The 16,464-nt window shown below is 42.0% G+C and overlaps 1 protein-coding gene and 1 long non-coding RNA gene across 4 annotated transcripts in view; one reads left to right on the forward strand and one right to left on the reverse strand.

Moving 5' to 3' along the window:
- Positions 1 to 7,024, reverse strand: part of LOC126984006 (uncharacterized) — a 14,698-nt gene extending 7,674 nt beyond the window's left edge. Inside the window, exons 1-3 of one of the 2 annotated variants that reach the window (XM_050837311.1) lie at positions 6,142 to 6,279; positions 3,457 to 3,650; positions 521 to 751 (exon numbers count right to left, since the gene is read on the reverse strand). In XM_050837311.1, the coding sequence (XP_050693268.1) occupies positions 521 to 751; positions 3,457 to 3,636 (411 nt within the window). In that variant the 5' untranslated portion in view covers positions 3,637 to 3,650; positions 6,142 to 6,279. Of the gene's footprint in view, positions 1 to 520; positions 752 to 3,456; positions 3,651 to 6,141 lie in introns of both variants that reach the window. The other variant, XM_050837310.1, reaches the window with a different exon arrangement.
- Positions 1 to 15,917, forward strand: part of LOC126984007 (uncharacterized) — a 20,853-nt gene extending 4,936 nt beyond the window's left edge. Inside the window, exons 2-4 of one of the 2 annotated variants that reach the window (XR_007736363.1) lie at positions 473 to 725; positions 14,907 to 15,138; positions 15,453 to 15,917. This is a non-coding gene — a long non-coding RNA (uncharacterized LOC126984007). Of the gene's footprint in view, positions 1 to 472; positions 726 to 6,110; positions 6,249 to 14,906; positions 15,139 to 15,452 lie in introns of those variants that run through there. The other variant, XR_007736364.1, reaches the window with a different exon arrangement.
- Positions 15,918 to 16,464: the final 547 nt, after the last annotated feature.

The following is a 16,464-nucleotide window of genomic DNA, read 5'->3' on the forward strand; positions in this document are numbered from 1 at the left end:
TAATTCATTCATATATATTTTTAGAGTTAGAATCCATGCATGTCATTACTCTTTTGCATAGGTTTAATTTTGACGCATTCATTTATATTCTTTTAGGGTTAGAATCCTTGCCTGTCATCACTTTTGTATATGTTTTGTTTTAATTTATTTATTTATATTTTTAGGGTTAGACTTAATGCGTGTCATTACTCTTTTGCATAGGTTTGGTTTTGACGCACTCATTTATATTGTTTTAGGGTTAGAATCCTTGCCTGTCATCACTTTTGTATATGTTTTGTTTTAATTCATTCATGCTTGTCATTGCTCTTTGGCACATTTTTGATTTTGATTCATTCATTGGAGGGTCTAGCGGGCTTTTTAGTTGTTGTTTTTGTTTTTTGCCCTTGAGCTGCCTCCCTTGCTGTAAAAGAAAAAAACAATTACATATTTTAGGGTTAGAGCCCATGCTTGTCACTAATTCACTAATCTTCAGGGACCAGAACGCACGGCCAGCCCTCCCCTACCTCGCCCTCGCCCTCACCTCCAGGCGGGCATAGACAGCACGCGTGACAGGGTCGGAGCTGCTGGCGAAGAAGTAGAGCGAGGCGCCACCAAGTTTCTCGCTGCCCCACCGCCACCCGCTCCGCCCCACCAGGTCCTCGAAGGAGTCCACGGGCGCCGCCTGGACCCCGACGGTGAAGTGGGCGGCGAGCGAGGACTTGTAGGCGGCCGTCAGCACCAGGCAAGTAAGGAACCACCACGCCGTCAGCACCTTAGAGAGAGAGAGAGAGAGAGAGAGAGAGAGAGAGAGAGAGAGAGAGAGAGAGAGATTTACTTATTCAGACCACACAGACCCTATTGTTCAGCCTATAGGTCGTCTGCGAGCTTGGAGAGAGAGAGAGAGAGAGAGAGAGAGAGAGAGAGAGAGAGAGAGATTTACTTCTTCAGACCACACAGACACTATTTTTCAGCCTATAGGTCGTCTGCGAGCTTGAGAGAGAGAGAGAGAGAGAGAGAGAGAGAGAGAGAGAGAGAGAGAGAGAGAGAGAGAGAGAGATTTACTTATTCAGACCACACAGACCCTATTGTTCAGCCTATAGGTCGTCTGCGAGCTTGGAGAGAGAGAGAGAGAGAGAGAGAGAGAGAGAGAGAGAGAGAGAGAGAGAGAGAGAGAGAGAGAGAGAGAGAGAGATTTACTTATTCAGACCACACAGACCCTATTGTTCAGCTTATAGGTCGTCTGTCTTTATACCTGAGTGAAATCATATCAAATCAAATTCCACCAATTAATATTTTGCATTTCTACTTTAGTGAATGTTTAGTTGAAGGAAGCGTCGGTCGAGCTAGGAGAGAGAGAGAGAGAGAGAGAGAGAGAGAGAGAGAGAGAGAGAGAGAGAGAGACTATTGTGAAACTCCATGACTATCCTTCCCCCACATTATGCAATAACTGTACTGCGAAACATAATAAGCGAAGTGCGCATTGTTTTCTTATATTCTCGCCGCTTATACACGATTTCTTTCTTTCTGTCCCCGCCATAGCAATACAACATTATATTTCAGGTTAAGAGAAATTTGCTCACTAGGAATAAACGAAGTCAGAGCTTGGACAATGAAACCCACATCTGTCGCCTGTAAACTTCTCTGATTGATTGATTGATGGTTTATAGTAGCAAAGTTACACAGCAAATAAGGGAGGAACCTACCATCCCAACCCCCAGGCAATACATAGTGTGATTGTACAACTGTTGATATACCCAAAATACAGGAAGATTAATTAAAAGTAGAAGACGGAAGGCAAAGTATAAAGTCATGTAGCCAACGTAGAGCATTTTCGCGGCATGACCCACGCGTGAGTACAGTAGCCCCCAAATTATCTGCTACATAAGGTTGCCGGAGTCTACGGTTGTGGGCGGTTCTACAATAGCCTAATATCCGGCGTTAGGGTTATATGGATTTTCTTATTTCTATGTTACTAAGGCACCGTCAATAGAATATATAATGTTCGTGGGAAAATATATAATGTGATTGGTTGGCCCTATGTGTTCATCTTCACCCACAAGTGACTTCAAATCGATTATACTATTATACGATTAGGCTATACTTTATTGGTCTGGAGCAGGGCTTCCCAACCTTTTTGTTCCTCTGTACCCCTTGGGCATTTTTACAGGTTCCCGTGTACCCTTAAAAATTTAGGATAAAAAACGGTGAAATTGTAATATTTTCATATTAGTTTATAATGAAATCTGTATGTGTAGACTGTTGATATAATTTAAATAAGTTTTACCTGCTAAAATGAGGAAATTGAAAAAAAAACATGGCATTGTGCAATTTGAATGCAGATTAAAACACCATGTATTGTACAGTAGTGGTTATTCTCTCGGACCCAATGTACCCCTTGAAAAGTGCAAATGTACCACTGGGGGTACATGTACCCCAGGTTGGGAACCCTTGGTCTGGAGGCTGCGTGCGTTCATTCGTAATCGCCGGGTTTGAATACTCTGCCAGCTGACTCTACTGGCTGTTATCTTAGCAACAATAAAAAAATAAATAAAAAATAGCGGATGCCAGCGAGGGTGGATAAAGGTAGTCGTTGGTACCGTGTATCTTTGCCCATTTGTCCATTACTTCATGCGTGTTACCGAGGGATTTAGATTCGTATTATCAAACGCTTCGGGCTCTTGTTACGACTATTTTTCATGGCCGCAGATGAGACACGTCGGGTTGTCCATAATGAATGTTTTCCCCGTTCATGGCGCAGCAGCCTTGCAAAACTCTACAGCTAGGGTCATGAAACCACCCACGGAAACACGTACAATTTCTACGAGAGCATCTTTAAATATATGTGGCAAGACTTTGAAGAGTTTAACAATACGAGGTTTAGGGTCATACTCAAACAATTTGGTTAAGTTATAGGTTAAGTTAGGTTACGCCCAAGCTCACCTAACTGACAAGGCTTTCGTGGGAGTTTGGGTCATTTCCAGGGGTAGTTTCATGACCCTTCTGGTATTGTGACCCTTCTTCTGTACTGTAAACCTATAGAAACACTCATTAGCACCTGATTGACCTCTATTTCGGCCTTTGGAATTCGTTGATGTGAGAGGTGAAAGGGTCTGAGAATACTGATATAATCGACAAGGATTTCGCGGGAGTTTGGGTCATTTCCAGGGGTAGTTTTATGACCCTTCTGGTAGTCTGACCCTTCGTCTGTACCGTAAACTTATGGTAACACGCATTAGCACCTGATTGACCTCCTTTTCGACCTTTGGAAGTACTTGATGTAAGAGGCGAAAGCGTCTGAGAATTTCCGGGGGTAGTTTTATGACCCTTCTGGTAGTTTGACCCTTTGTACTGTAAACCTATGGAAACACTCATTATAACCCGATTGACCTCCATATCGGCTTTTGGAATTCGTTGGTGTGAGAGGCGGAAAGCGTCTGACAATCATAATACCAACCTTACTTTCTTGGCTTTCCGTACCTTGAGACTGACTGACAAGGGCGGGTCACTGGGCGGGGTCTCCAGCAGGATGCCCCAAAGGTAGAGCAGCGTTGAGGAGCTCCCTGTACCATCACCTTTGGTACTCCACCGCCACCCCTTCGCCCCCGCCCTCAGGAGCAACGCCGCAGTCCCAGAAGCAATCAGACTGACCCCCACCATTCCCCAAACCGCTCCTGTAGATGGCGTAGAAGGCGTTATTTTTGTATTTTTTTATCTTTTTTTAAGCAGGAGGATAAAGGAGATAGAAGATGCAAGGAAGGAGAAGGAAGAGGATTAATTGTTTTGTCTATAGAAATTAATGACAGAAGGTGTAGTTAGATTATTGTTAGCAAGTATGAAGGGTTGAAGAAGTTAGATACAGTATTAGCAAGCGTGAACTGATCCGCGCGCCCCCTTGTAGAAATAAAACAATCAGGAGTAGGAAAAAAAACCATAGAGTGTTAGATTGTTTTGTCTGCCATGGTTGTGAGTGTGTATTTAATCAGTGACGATGTATCAATTTACTCTGGTTATTTTTTCGTTATTTTCTTACTTTCCTATCTAACTCCCTTATGATATTTTTTCCTACTTTTTAATTTTTTTTTATTTATATTTATTTATTTTTTTATTTTCATGTTTTTCTTAATTTTCTTATTTTTCGCTATCTAACTTCCATATGATATTTTTGTCTTTCTCTCCCTATGATCATTTTAATTTTCTTCATCCTCCTCTTTAATCCCTTTTTTGCCACGGTATTAAGCCCCACAAGAGGAAGATAAATATATATCCCTCTTTTCGCTTTATAACTCCCCAATGGTCATTTTTCTTACTCCTTATTTCTTTTTTCTTTTTCTTTTTTTTATTCTATTTTATTTATTTTTCTTGTTTCTTATTTTTTTCTTATTTTTTTTTCTTATTTTTCGCTAACTTCCATATGATATTTTTGTCTTTCTCTCCCTATGATCATTTTAATTTTCTTCTTCCTCCTCTTTAATCCCTTTTTGCTACGTTATTAAGCCCCACAAGAGGAAGATAGATAGATATCCCTCTTTTCGCTTTCCTCCCCTATGGTCATTTTTCTTACTCTTTATTTCTTTTTTATTTTTATTTTTTTATTCTATTTTATTTATTTTTCTTATGTTTCTTATTTTTTTCTTTTTTTTCTTATTTTTCGCCATCTAACTTCCATATGATATTTTTGTCTTTCTCTCCATATGATCATTTTAATTTTCTTCTTCCTCCTCTTAATACCGTTTTGCTACGTTATTAAGCCCCCCAAGAGGAAGATAGATAGATATTCCTCTTATTTTCATCTATCTAACTCCCCTATGATCATTTTTCTTGCCATTATGTTTATCTTTTATTTTTCTTTATTTCTTTATTTTTTATTTATTCTATTTTATTTATTTTTCCTTCATTTTTTTCTTATTTTTCGTTATCTTACTTCCCTATGATCTCTCTCTCTCTCTCTCTCTCTCTCTCTCTCTCTCTCTCTCTCTCTCTCTCTCTCTCTCTCTCTCTCTCTCTCTCTCTCTCTCTCTCTCTCTCTCTCTCTCTCTCTCTCTCTCTCTCTCTCTCTCTCTCTCTCTCTCTCTCTCTCTCTCTCTCTCTCTCTCTCTCTCTCTCCCTATGATCATTTTACTATGTCTCCCTATAATCATTTCCTTCTTTCATCCTTTATCATCCTTTTTGTGCTACCATATTAAGCGCCCAAAGATGAATGAACAGCAAAAACAAATGCCGGAGAGATAGCAAACGTCACAGATTAGATAACACGTGTTGGTTTAAGATACAGTGGAGATTAAGAAGAAGATAGTGACTTGGTTAGTGTCATGACAAGTGTATGGAACGGATAAAAGGATGGAAAGTTAAAGAGCCGATTTCACAGTCCAACACAGTGTCTTCGTAACAGCCCGAACCAAACTCTAGAATCCCATACAATCCAAACTGGGGAGGTCTTCGATGCCACACTAAATACACAAGACTTTTCTAGTATAGTTTCATCAAATTTGTGAACTTGAATATAAACACCAGACACTATACAAGGCAATTTCAAAGGCTCTGGTATTGGTTTGGGAGCTTACTAACCGATCATGGGGAACTGTAAAACTGACCCAAAGACGATAAAGTAAGAGTGTGGCGACCCGGAAACTTTGTAGACGTCAGGGCAAACGGATCATTAGGCAGAAATTACATAAGAGCATTTCCCGGAGCAGTTTGGGGTACACGCACGTCAGACAGTGTTACAAGTCGTTGATAAGGGTTTTTGTTGTGTTGTGGATTTGTGATGAATGAATAGAATCACTTTATCGTGCATTCCTTTGATAGCAGTTACTTAAGAGTCCATAGATACGAGATTGGATTTGGGTCTGTTTCCTGATCTGTTGTGTGTGAAAGGTGTATTACTGCTCTCTCTCTCTCTCTCTCTCTCTCTCTCTCTCTCTCTCTCTCTCTCTCTCTCTCTCTCTCTCTCTCTCTCTCTCTCCTTTCCGTCATATTTCATTTTTTATAACATATTCCGCTTATTTTTATCTTTTTTATGATTTTCTTTTCTTCTTTCCCCTCTCTCTCTCTCTCTCTCTCTCTCTCTCTCTCTCTCTCTCTCTCTCTCTCTCTCTCTCTCTCTCTCTCTCTCTCTCTCTCTCTCTCACCAGCACCCATCCAACACCCCCAAAGTATACATACCCGCGAAGGGCTTGGCGATGGCGAGGTGCTGCGCCGTGGTCTGCGTCTTGAGAGAGACCAGCACGAAGGGATCAGAGGCGTAGATTTTGGAGTGGCGGAATACAAGGAGGCGTTCGGCGGTGGGCGTGATGGTGGTTGAAAAGTCCGCCTCCTGACGCTGCAGCACGCCGACCAGCCCCGTCCAGTTTCCTCCCCCGATGTCCGAGCCCCACTGTCCGTCCTCAGGCTGGTGTGTCTCGTACCTGAAGGCGAGACGCTGGGGCTGAGGGAGGTGGAAGGATGAGGAGGTGAATGTTGCGTCACGTTAACTTTAAGCGCGTTCATCCTTCCCTTCCCCCTCATATCTCTCTCTCTCTCTCTCTCTCTCTCTCTCTCTCTCTCTCTCTCTCTCTCTCTCTCTCTCTCTCTCTCTCTCTCTCTCTCTCTCTCTCGTACGTCAACAAACATGATCCTTGCGCAACAAACCTGACGATGAAAGGCTTTCATCCCTTAAGCTGTTCTCTCTTGGGAAACGTCGCCTCCGAGGAAAACTGATCAAATGTTTAAAAATACTCAGTGGTTTTACGAATGCGGACAAAGCAAAATTGTTCTTGATCGATGACACGTTCCGGACGAAAAATAATGTTACAAAAGTAAGTGTAAACAAATAAATTCAGATCTTCGCCAACGTTGTAGCGCGATAATGGAATAAACTCCCTCCTTCAGCGGTCCAGTGCAGTACGATTTATTCATTACAAACTAACTCGACCTCCACTTCCTTCAACTTGGCATTTACTGAAGTCGAAATGCAAAGTCATGACGGCATTAAATTTAGTATGATTTCACGCAGCATTAAGGACCACCATAGGGTTTGTTTGGTCTGAATATCAATGTAAATCTATGTAAATTTTGTCCACATCACCATCATCATCGTCATCATTATGTTAACTAATAAACACACTTCACACCTTCAATGCCTCTCAGCTATTAACGTCAACGCAGGTGTGGCACGTGGCAGTATCTATTTTAAATGAAGCCGAACAGGTGAGGGGCTGTGACTGAAAGACCCAGGCTGTTCACACCACACACCTAACACCTGCTTACCCCCCCTCCCTCCTGCCTCCTGCTCCCTCGACAGATCAGCACTACCACCACTTTTACCGCTTCTGCTCTTGTTACTACTGCTGCTGTTTGGTGTCTCTCTGAAGCCTGCTGTTGGTGTAGTTACTAATGGATGTTGTCTGGCTATATTTCTTCAACGTAGGAACTTATTTGACCATTCATCTACATACTCTTTTATTGGGTCAGGGTTTAGCGGGCTTTTTTTTTTTTTTTTTTTTTTCCTTGAGCTGCTTCCTTTACTGTAAAAAAAAGAAGAGGTGAACAAGAAGAACTATGCGCTAACTATAAATAACTATAAATAAATGCTTAAAATATTGCAGGTTACACACACACACACACACACACACACACACACACACACGCAAATCCCTCCACTCATAAACTTTCACACTCTTATCTTCTTATCTTATCTCGCACAGACTGTATATAATCTTAGCCTAATATGGACTCTATTTCTGTCATTCCGCTGTGATGTACTTGACTATCATCGCTTAAAAAGGGGCTGATAAGGCGTCGGGCAGGTGAGAAAGCTGATAGGAAACGTGCCAAGAGAAGAGCCGCCAAGGGGTGAGGTTGTTGCTCGTCACCTTGGCATGAATCTGAACTGCCCGGAGATAAGAGTAGAGAAGGACGTTGATTTTATAGGAGATACGGAGAAGGATAAGCGAGGGGAGAATAAGGGAAGGGAAGAAGAGGATAGAGGAGGAGGAGGATAAGGGAAGCGGGGGATAGAGGAGGAGAAGGGTAGGGGAAGAGAAGGAAAGAGAAGGAGAAGGAGAAGGGAAGAGGAGGATAGTGGAGGAGAAGGATAGGGGAAGAGGAGGATAAGGGAAGAGGGGGATAGGCGAGGAGGAGGATGGGCTTGGAGGAGGATAGAGAAGGAGGAGGATAAGGGAAGAGGGGGATAGGCGAGGAGGAGGATGGGCTTGGAGGAGGATAGAGGAAGAGAAGGATAGAGAAGGAGAAGGATAAGGGAAGAGGAGGATAGGGGAGGAGGAGGATAGAGGAGGAGGAGGACAGGGGAAGAGGAGGATAGTGGAGGAGAAGGATAGGCGAGGAGGAGGATGGGCTTGGAGGAGGATAGAGGAAGAGAAGGATAGAGAAGGAGAAGGATAAGGGAAGAGGAGGATAGGGGAGGAGGAGGATAGTGGAGGAGGAGAATAGGGAAAGAGGAGGATAGTGGAGGAGAAGGATAGGCGAGGTGGAGGATGGGCTTGGAGGAGGATAGAGGAAGAGAAGGATAGAGAAGAAGAAGGAGAAGGGAAGAGGAGGATAGGGGAGGAGGAGGATAGGGGAAGAGGAGGATAGTGGAGGAGAAGGATAAGCGAGGAGGAGGATGGGCTTGGAGGAGGATAGAGGAAGAGAAGGATAGAGAAGGAGGATGATAAGGGAAGAGGGGGATAGGGGAGGAGAAGGATAGGCGAGGAGGAGGATGGGCTTGGAGGAGGATAGTGGAGGAGAAGGATAGGCGAGGAGGAGGATGGGCTTGGAGGAGGATAGAGGAAGAGAAGGATAGAAAAGGAGAAGGATAAGGGAAGAGGGCTTGGAGGAGGATAGAGGAGGGGGAGGATAAGGGAAGAGGGGGAATAGGGGAGGAGAAGGATAGGGGAGGATAAGGATAGAAGTGGAGGAGGATAGAAGTGGAGGAGGATAGATGAGGAGGAAGATAGGCGAGGAGGATAATAGTCGAGAAATTAAGGCTACCAACAACAAAATAATAATTCGTGTAAAGTCGACATTTTACTGACTTCTTTAATGTTTGAAAATGTATCAGACACGTGCGGAAAATTGACATCATAAGTACATAATAAGAAAACAGGGCAAGGGTCGAGGCGCTTGCTAAAAAAAAAAAAAAAAAAAAAAAATCGTGGCAACTTAATTATCTTCGGAAATCGAAATATATTTGGGTTATTTTCATTTATTTTTATTTATTTATTTATTTATTGTATTAACAACGCATATCACCAGAGTGTTTTCTTATGGACAATGATGGTTGGTTCCAGTTTGTAGAAGAGCGGGCGAATTTTATTTATAGTGACGCTGCGATAGATGATGTGACATATGACTCACTTGGCCCATGCCCCTTGTGAGAAAAGTCGCTGAAGTTTAGGTTGATTGACAGGCATCAGGAAGTTTACAATGCTGTGAATTCGAGAACGTGATTATATATTGTGTATTCATGAATCAGTCACTATAGAAGACAAAAACTTATAACTCGCCAGAAACCTTAATTAACCCTTTGACTGCGGATTTCCTACAAGAAGACCTCACCAAGCTAGAAATGGAACAAAAAGTGGCTGCTACAATTCAATGAAGAAAAATGTCATGCACCTTGGGAGGGGATATCCAGCATACAAATACCACATGGGGAAACACTCCACTATCCACCACAGAGGCAGAGAAAGACCTGGGACTATATGTTACCAGGCTACCAGTGAAGGCAAAAAACGTGCCAATCGCAGCGGACGGGTTAAACCACCAATAAGCATCAGCTACTTGTTAACCATTGCTAGGATACCGTAACACGCGGGTAACCAAAACAAAAGATCCGTGAACGCTGGAATACGCTGCCACGCTCACCACATTGTACCGCGTTCCAGTGTGCTTGCCATATAGTGCACCGGTCAAGGTTGTGTATCTGGCGTGTGCGAGAGAAAAATACAATACAAGCTGACTGGGCTCCAATTACTAAGCGTGGTATGTAGTGGATACTGAACCCTCTCTTTACTTGATCGATTACTAGTGGTTCATCTTCTACCTGTTGATCACGTAATAGCGGACTTGTTTGCAATGCTCGAGCTGTGGATTGGTGGCGTAATTTCTGTGAGGGACAAGAACATACCCTTTCGGAGCCCCTAATACTAAGTGAGGTGTGGAGTTTTGCTATATTTGGTGTGCTTGACTTACTGTGTTTAAGCTGTAGACTACGTGTTGTATATAGTTTGTGCTGATAGGAGGGAAGACACGCTTTTGGTGCCGCTAATATTAAAAGGTGTGGCGTTCTTATGCTTTTTGTTGTGCGTGTTTGATTTGTAGTGTTTAAGTTAAGGTTTGCGTGTTGGTTTGAGCTGGTGGTGGTGTGTGTGTTACGGGAGGGGAGGGGAGGCAGGACACAAGATTCGGAGCCACTGATACAAAGAAGTGTGGAATTGTAATGATAAATTTGATGTGCGTGTTTAATTTGCGGTGTTTTAGCTAAAGTTTGCGTGGTTTGTGCTGCTGGTGGTGTGTGTGTTGGGGAAGGGGAAGGCAGAACACACCATCGACATTCTGGCTTTAACTTGTTTATAGGGGGGTGAGAGCACAAGCCTTCTAATCCACTGTTACCAAAACCAGTGTTGAGTGGTTATCTAACGTCCTTCTTACGTGCGTGTAGTGACAATGAGCTGACTGACGGGCTTCAGAATGATCGATGAAGGTCGCGAGGATATGAGGCGCAGATGTGATGAGACGAGGAAATGAAGGGAAGGGAAGAAACAAAATATAAAGGTTGTTGAAGGAAGGAATTTATCTACGCGGAAAAGCTTGACTGTTCCGTCGATGAAGGTCGCGAGGATGTGAGGCGCAGATGTGATGAGACGAGGAAATGAAGGGAAGGGAAGAAACAAAATATAAAGATTGTTGAAGGAATGTATTTAGCTACGCGGAAAAGCTTGACTGTTCCGATGATGCGTTACGAGGTTGAAGGGAAAGGAAATGATGGCGAGTGAAGAAACAAATGATATATATGAATGCTGCTTTAAAGTGTTCCGATAATGTGGGAATAAAACGAGAGGAAATTAAGGAAAAGTAAAGGAATATATGAAGTGAAAAAGACAATATATGAATGCTGTAAAGAGTACCGATGTGTGAGAATAAAAAAAAAGAGGAAATAAAAGAAAAATAAAGGAAAAATTTGAATGCTCTAAAAAGTTACGATGATAAGAGAATAAAAACTAGAGAAAACTAAATAAAAAAAATAAAGATAGATGAATGCTTTAAAAACTTCCGATTATGATGAGAATAAAAACGAGAGACAATTAAGGAAAAATAAAAAAATAAATTAATGCTTTTTTAGTTTCGATGATGTGGGAATAAAAATAGAAAAAATAAGGGAAAAAAACAGGTATACATATAAATGCTCAAAAAGGTACGATGGTGTGAGATGAAACGAAAAATAAATTAAGAAAATGTAAAGGAATATATGAATGTTCTAAAAATTTCCGATGATGGCAAAATAAGACAAGATAAAATTAAGGAAAAAAATAAATATAAATATATGAATGTCCTTAATAGGTTACGATGGTGTGAAATTATATATAAAAAAAAAAACAATAAGATGAAAAAAAAACATCTTCCTGCATCATAAGTTTCATCAGTATCCCCAAAAATGCGAAACAAAAAAAAAGAAAAAAAAAAGAAAAACAACAACGAACAAAAAGTACATCTTAAAGAAAATCAATAAGTTTACCTGCATCGAAAACTAAATATAGGCACACATACTTATTTAATCATGCCACGCCCCCAGACAAACAAACAAACAAGACTCATCCCTTTCCTATCCTTTTAAACAGACAAGAATATATGTTTGAATTCCTTTTACTGTAACATCCCTTTAAGCGACTCCATCTGTAATTCCTATCCTTTAAACAGACAAGAATATATGTTTGAATTCCTTTAACTGTAACATCCCTTATAGCGACTCCATCTGTAATTCCTATCCTTTTAAACAGACAAGAATATATGTTTGAATTCCTTTTACTGTAACATCCCCTTAAGCGACTCCATCTGTAATTCCTATCCTTTAAAACAGACAAGAATATATGTTTGAATTCCTTTAACTGTAACATCCCTTATAGCGACTCCATCTGTAATTCCTATCCTTTAAACAGACAAGAATATATGTTTGAATTCCTTTTACTGTAACATCCCCATAAGCGACTCCATCTGTAATTCCTATCCTTTAAACAGACAAGAATATATGTTTGAATTCCTTTTACTGTAACATCCCCTTAAGCGACTCCATCTGTAATTCCTATCCTTTAAACAGACAAGAATATATGTTTGAATTCCTTCTACTGTAACATCCCTTTAAGCGACTCCATCTGTAATTCCTATCCTTTAAACAGACAAGAATATATGTTTGAATTCCTTTTAATGTAACATCCCCTTAAGCGACTCCATCTGTAATTCCTATCATTTTAAACAGACAAGAATATATGTTTGAATTCCTTTTAATGTAACATCCCTTTAAGCGACTCCATCTGTAATTCCTATCATTTTAAACAGACAAGAATATATGTTTGAATTCCTTTAACTGTAACATCCCCTTAAGCGACTCCATCTGTAATTCCTATCCTTTAAACAGACAAGAATATATGTTTGAATTCCTTTTACTGTAACATCCCCTTAAGCGACTCCATCTGTAATTCCTATCCTTTAAACAGACAAGAATATATGTTTGAATTCCTTTTACTGTTACATCCCTTATAGCGACTCCATCTGTAATTCCTATCCTTTAAACAGACAAGAATATATGTTTGAATTCCTTTTACTGTCACATCCCCTTAAGCGACTCCATCTGTAATTCCTATCCTTTAAACAGACAAGAATATATGTTTGAATTCCTTTAACTGTAACATCCCTTTAAGCGACTCCATCTGTAATCCCTATCCTTTAAACAGACAAGAATATATGTTTGAATTCCTTTTACTGTAACATCCCCTTAAGCGACTCCATCTGTAAGGGAACCCGCATGGCATTCAATCCTCTATCTCTCCTAAATGGATAGACTCAGGTTGTTTACAGTACGGGATTCCGCTCAGAGGCAAAAGACACATACAGGAATTAAAATAAAACCCCGTTAGACGCTACTTCGAACAAAAGAATAAAAAAAGGACAAGAGATCAGAGGAGAGGTCAATTTCGAAAGACGAGTGGAGGGTTAGGAATGGCAAGGTAAGTGAGGGAGGAACTCTTTCTTATACCCAATGTGACTTGCCTTCAGCGATGCCAGATTGTCGTACTCGAAGCATCATATTAACCGGTTTCTACCCCCATAACTATTGCCAAGGAACAGAAACAATTGACCATTTTGACGTTGACTATATACCAAGCCAGTTATTGCGGTGGAGGGGATAGTTTTTGGGTTGGAAATCAGCAAACATAAAAGGTGGAGTACGATAATCTGGCACTGTTGCTTGCCTTACAGAAAAGTGGAGTACGATAATCTGGCACCGTTGCTTATCTTACAGAAAAGTGCTGCAGTTTAAGTTTAGAGTGAGTGGGTTAACATTTGTATCTGCAAGTGTATATACATCCCTAAACCGAATACATCTGTCAGGCACATTTTATACGGAAACATATATACGCAGACATAAGTGTTTCAGATCTCGTATGTGCTAAACCGTACGATAGTTTCTCTCTCTAGGAACAGCTCTATATGCATGCCATCTCGACCAGTCACTCTATTGATATAAGTGAAAGAGTGTAACATGAATCTATACTCTAGTCGCGCTCGAAAATATACATATGCATACCGGCACGAATCGTTCCCTTGACACTCCCTCTCTCTATCTCTATTCATCTGTCTATCTGTCAGTCTATTTATCTATCAGTCTGTGTAGGATTATTCAGTCTTACGAATCTCTCTCTCTCTCTCTCTCTCTCTCTCTCTCTCTCTCTCTCTCTCTCTCTCTCTCTCTCTCTCTCTCTCTCTCTCTCTCTCTCTCTCTCTCTCTCTCTCTCTCTCTCTCTCTCTCTCTCTCTCTCTCTCTCTCTCTCTCTCTCTCTCTCTCTCTCTCTCTCTCTCTCTCTCTCTCTCTCTCTCTCTCTCTCTCTCTCTCTCTCTCTCTCTCTCTCTCTGTATAGGATCTTTGTGAAGGATCTCTCCGTATATAGGATCTCACGTGAAGTTGAGGTGTTGAGCAATGGCCTCTAGCATGCGGGTGTTGAGGGAGTCTGTGAGCCTGACCCTCGTGCCCTGGCCTGCCACACGCTCGTAGTCGATGGTCGGGAAGTAGTTGATGGTCACCACTCGGAACCTGTGCCCCTTGAAGTCTCCGGGAGGGTCTTGTGTGTCGGTGGGAAGGGAAGGAAGGTTTGGAATGATCAAGGAAAGGTTGGGTTTGGGAAGATAAGGAAGAGCAGGAGAAATCTAACTGACAAACGTTTAGTGAGTTATTTCGCTTGTTAGTGTCTCTTAGTTATAGTCTTAAAGATACTTACTATGTCCTGGGTTATGATAATGTGTCCCGTTCGTATGAAATTACACAAAAAATGAGTATATGTGTTTCTTTTCTGCACCTATAACTAACATTCTTTATGCTTTTCTCCTTCCCAGAGTGTTCATGTGAGTAAAATGATTATATATGTAGGTAATTAATATATTCCTTCTTCTTCCTTCCCATTCAGAGTGTTCAAATGAGTAAAGGTGATTCTATATGTAGGTAATTAATGTATTCCTTCTTCCTCCTTCCCATTCAGAGTGTTCAAATGAGTAAATATGATTCTTCTCTGTGCCTAACTAACGTGTACCTTCTTCCTAGTTCCCAGAGTGTCCAAAAGAGAAAATGCTATTCTTTTCTGTACCTAAATGACCTATACCTTCTTCCTCCTTCCCAGAGTCTTCAAATGAGTAAGTGCGATTCTTTTTCATACCCAACTAACCTTCTTCCTCCTTCCCAGGGTGTTCAACGAGGACTCACCAATGGCCAATACCTGCCAACCAGCCGTCCTCGCCTCCTCCTCCGCCGCCACCACCCCCGCCTCCCCATTGACGCAGTATAGACACCTCTGGAACACTTCGCCAACACCTCCTTTTTCTCCTCCTCCTCCTCCTTCGGCTTTCCCCGTCCTCCTCTTTCGCCTCCAAGCCTCCATGACTGCGATTGGACGATAGAGGGAAGAATAAATACATGTAAGCTCCTATAAATTCAGCTTTTTTTATGTTACTCTTGTTTTCATCGTGCGAGCAGCCTGTTAGAAGCGTTATGGTTTGTTTGCTAGCTCTTGGTCTTCCTTCTCTTAGCGGAAAAGATAAGAAGAAAGAAAACTTGAAAGCTACAAATACCTCTCTTGGGTAAAACTAGTCTGGCAAATCTGGTGTTATGGACGAAGGGTGCTACAACTAAGGCTAAATGTACTACTATATACTTCTACTACTACTACTACTACTAGTACTACTACTGCCACCACCACCTCACCTGTCACCCTCTCCGTCTCCCCGCCCAGGCCATCGTCGCGCGGGGTGAGGCAGAGGGCTCGTCGGGTGTTCCTAAAGGCACGGTGCATCAGGACTTCCTCAGCCCCCGCCGCCACGCCCACCGCCACCACCACCACATCCTCGCGCCGCCACAGCCCCGCCGACTCCAGGAAACTGTATACATGAGGGGGTAAGTATCCATATCCATATTCTTTAATGTCTCAGGCTCGCGGACTCCCATGACGACTACTTTCCATGGCCACAGAGAAGATTAACCGGGTATTGATGAGTGGTTTTCCCGTTCATGGTTCAGAAGTCGTGTAAAACAAGCCTCAGAAATGTAAGAGGCGTGCATAATTATTTTACATGCCTTGCTTTTGTTAGGAGACAGCAAGGACAAGGAAATGAGGTAAATGAAGGAAAGCTGGATGAGGTAGAAGTTTTCTGTTGTTTGGGAGATGTTCTGGTCTGTGAGGCGGGAGAGTAGAGGACAGTAAAGGACCTATTACACTGGGCAAATTTTCCGTGGATCTTCAGTCAAACCACGATTTCCGCTGGCGTGGTTCTCATATTTCCGTGGTTTTCTGACGTGTCCATGATCTTCCAAAGCTACGGTAGATTTAACAGAAGGACGACGGTATTACTCACCATCAGCAGCAGCAGCAACAACAAGAAACAACTGAGAACCACGCCAGCGGAAATCGTGGTTTGACTGAAGATCCACGGAAAATTTGACCAATATAATAGCCCCTTAAGAGCGAGAGTGTAAAACTATCACTAGCATCACAAAACATGCCATGAAAAGCCCAGCTGCAGCTTCCACGTGAGGCTTTTCGAATACGCGAACTGAAGTGCCGATCGGTTTAAGAATACAGGCTTGAGTACTTACCTACGTCAGTGTGTGTCTGTGTGTGTGTGTGTGTGTGTTTACGTGTGCACCTATTGCGCCGGTAGGCTCTCTTGAGGGGCCTGGATGGTAGTCGACCCCAGCTCGTCACGGCGCAGGCAAGGGTTTATAATGGCGCCATCTTCAACTGTGTG

Source organism: Eriocheir sinensis, chromosome 55, assembly GCF_024679095.1.
Source record: "Eriocheir sinensis breed Jianghai 21 chromosome 55, ASM2467909v1, whole genome shotgun sequence".
Taxonomy (NCBI): domain Eukaryota; kingdom Metazoa; phylum Arthropoda; class Malacostraca; order Decapoda; family Varunidae; genus Eriocheir; species Eriocheir sinensis.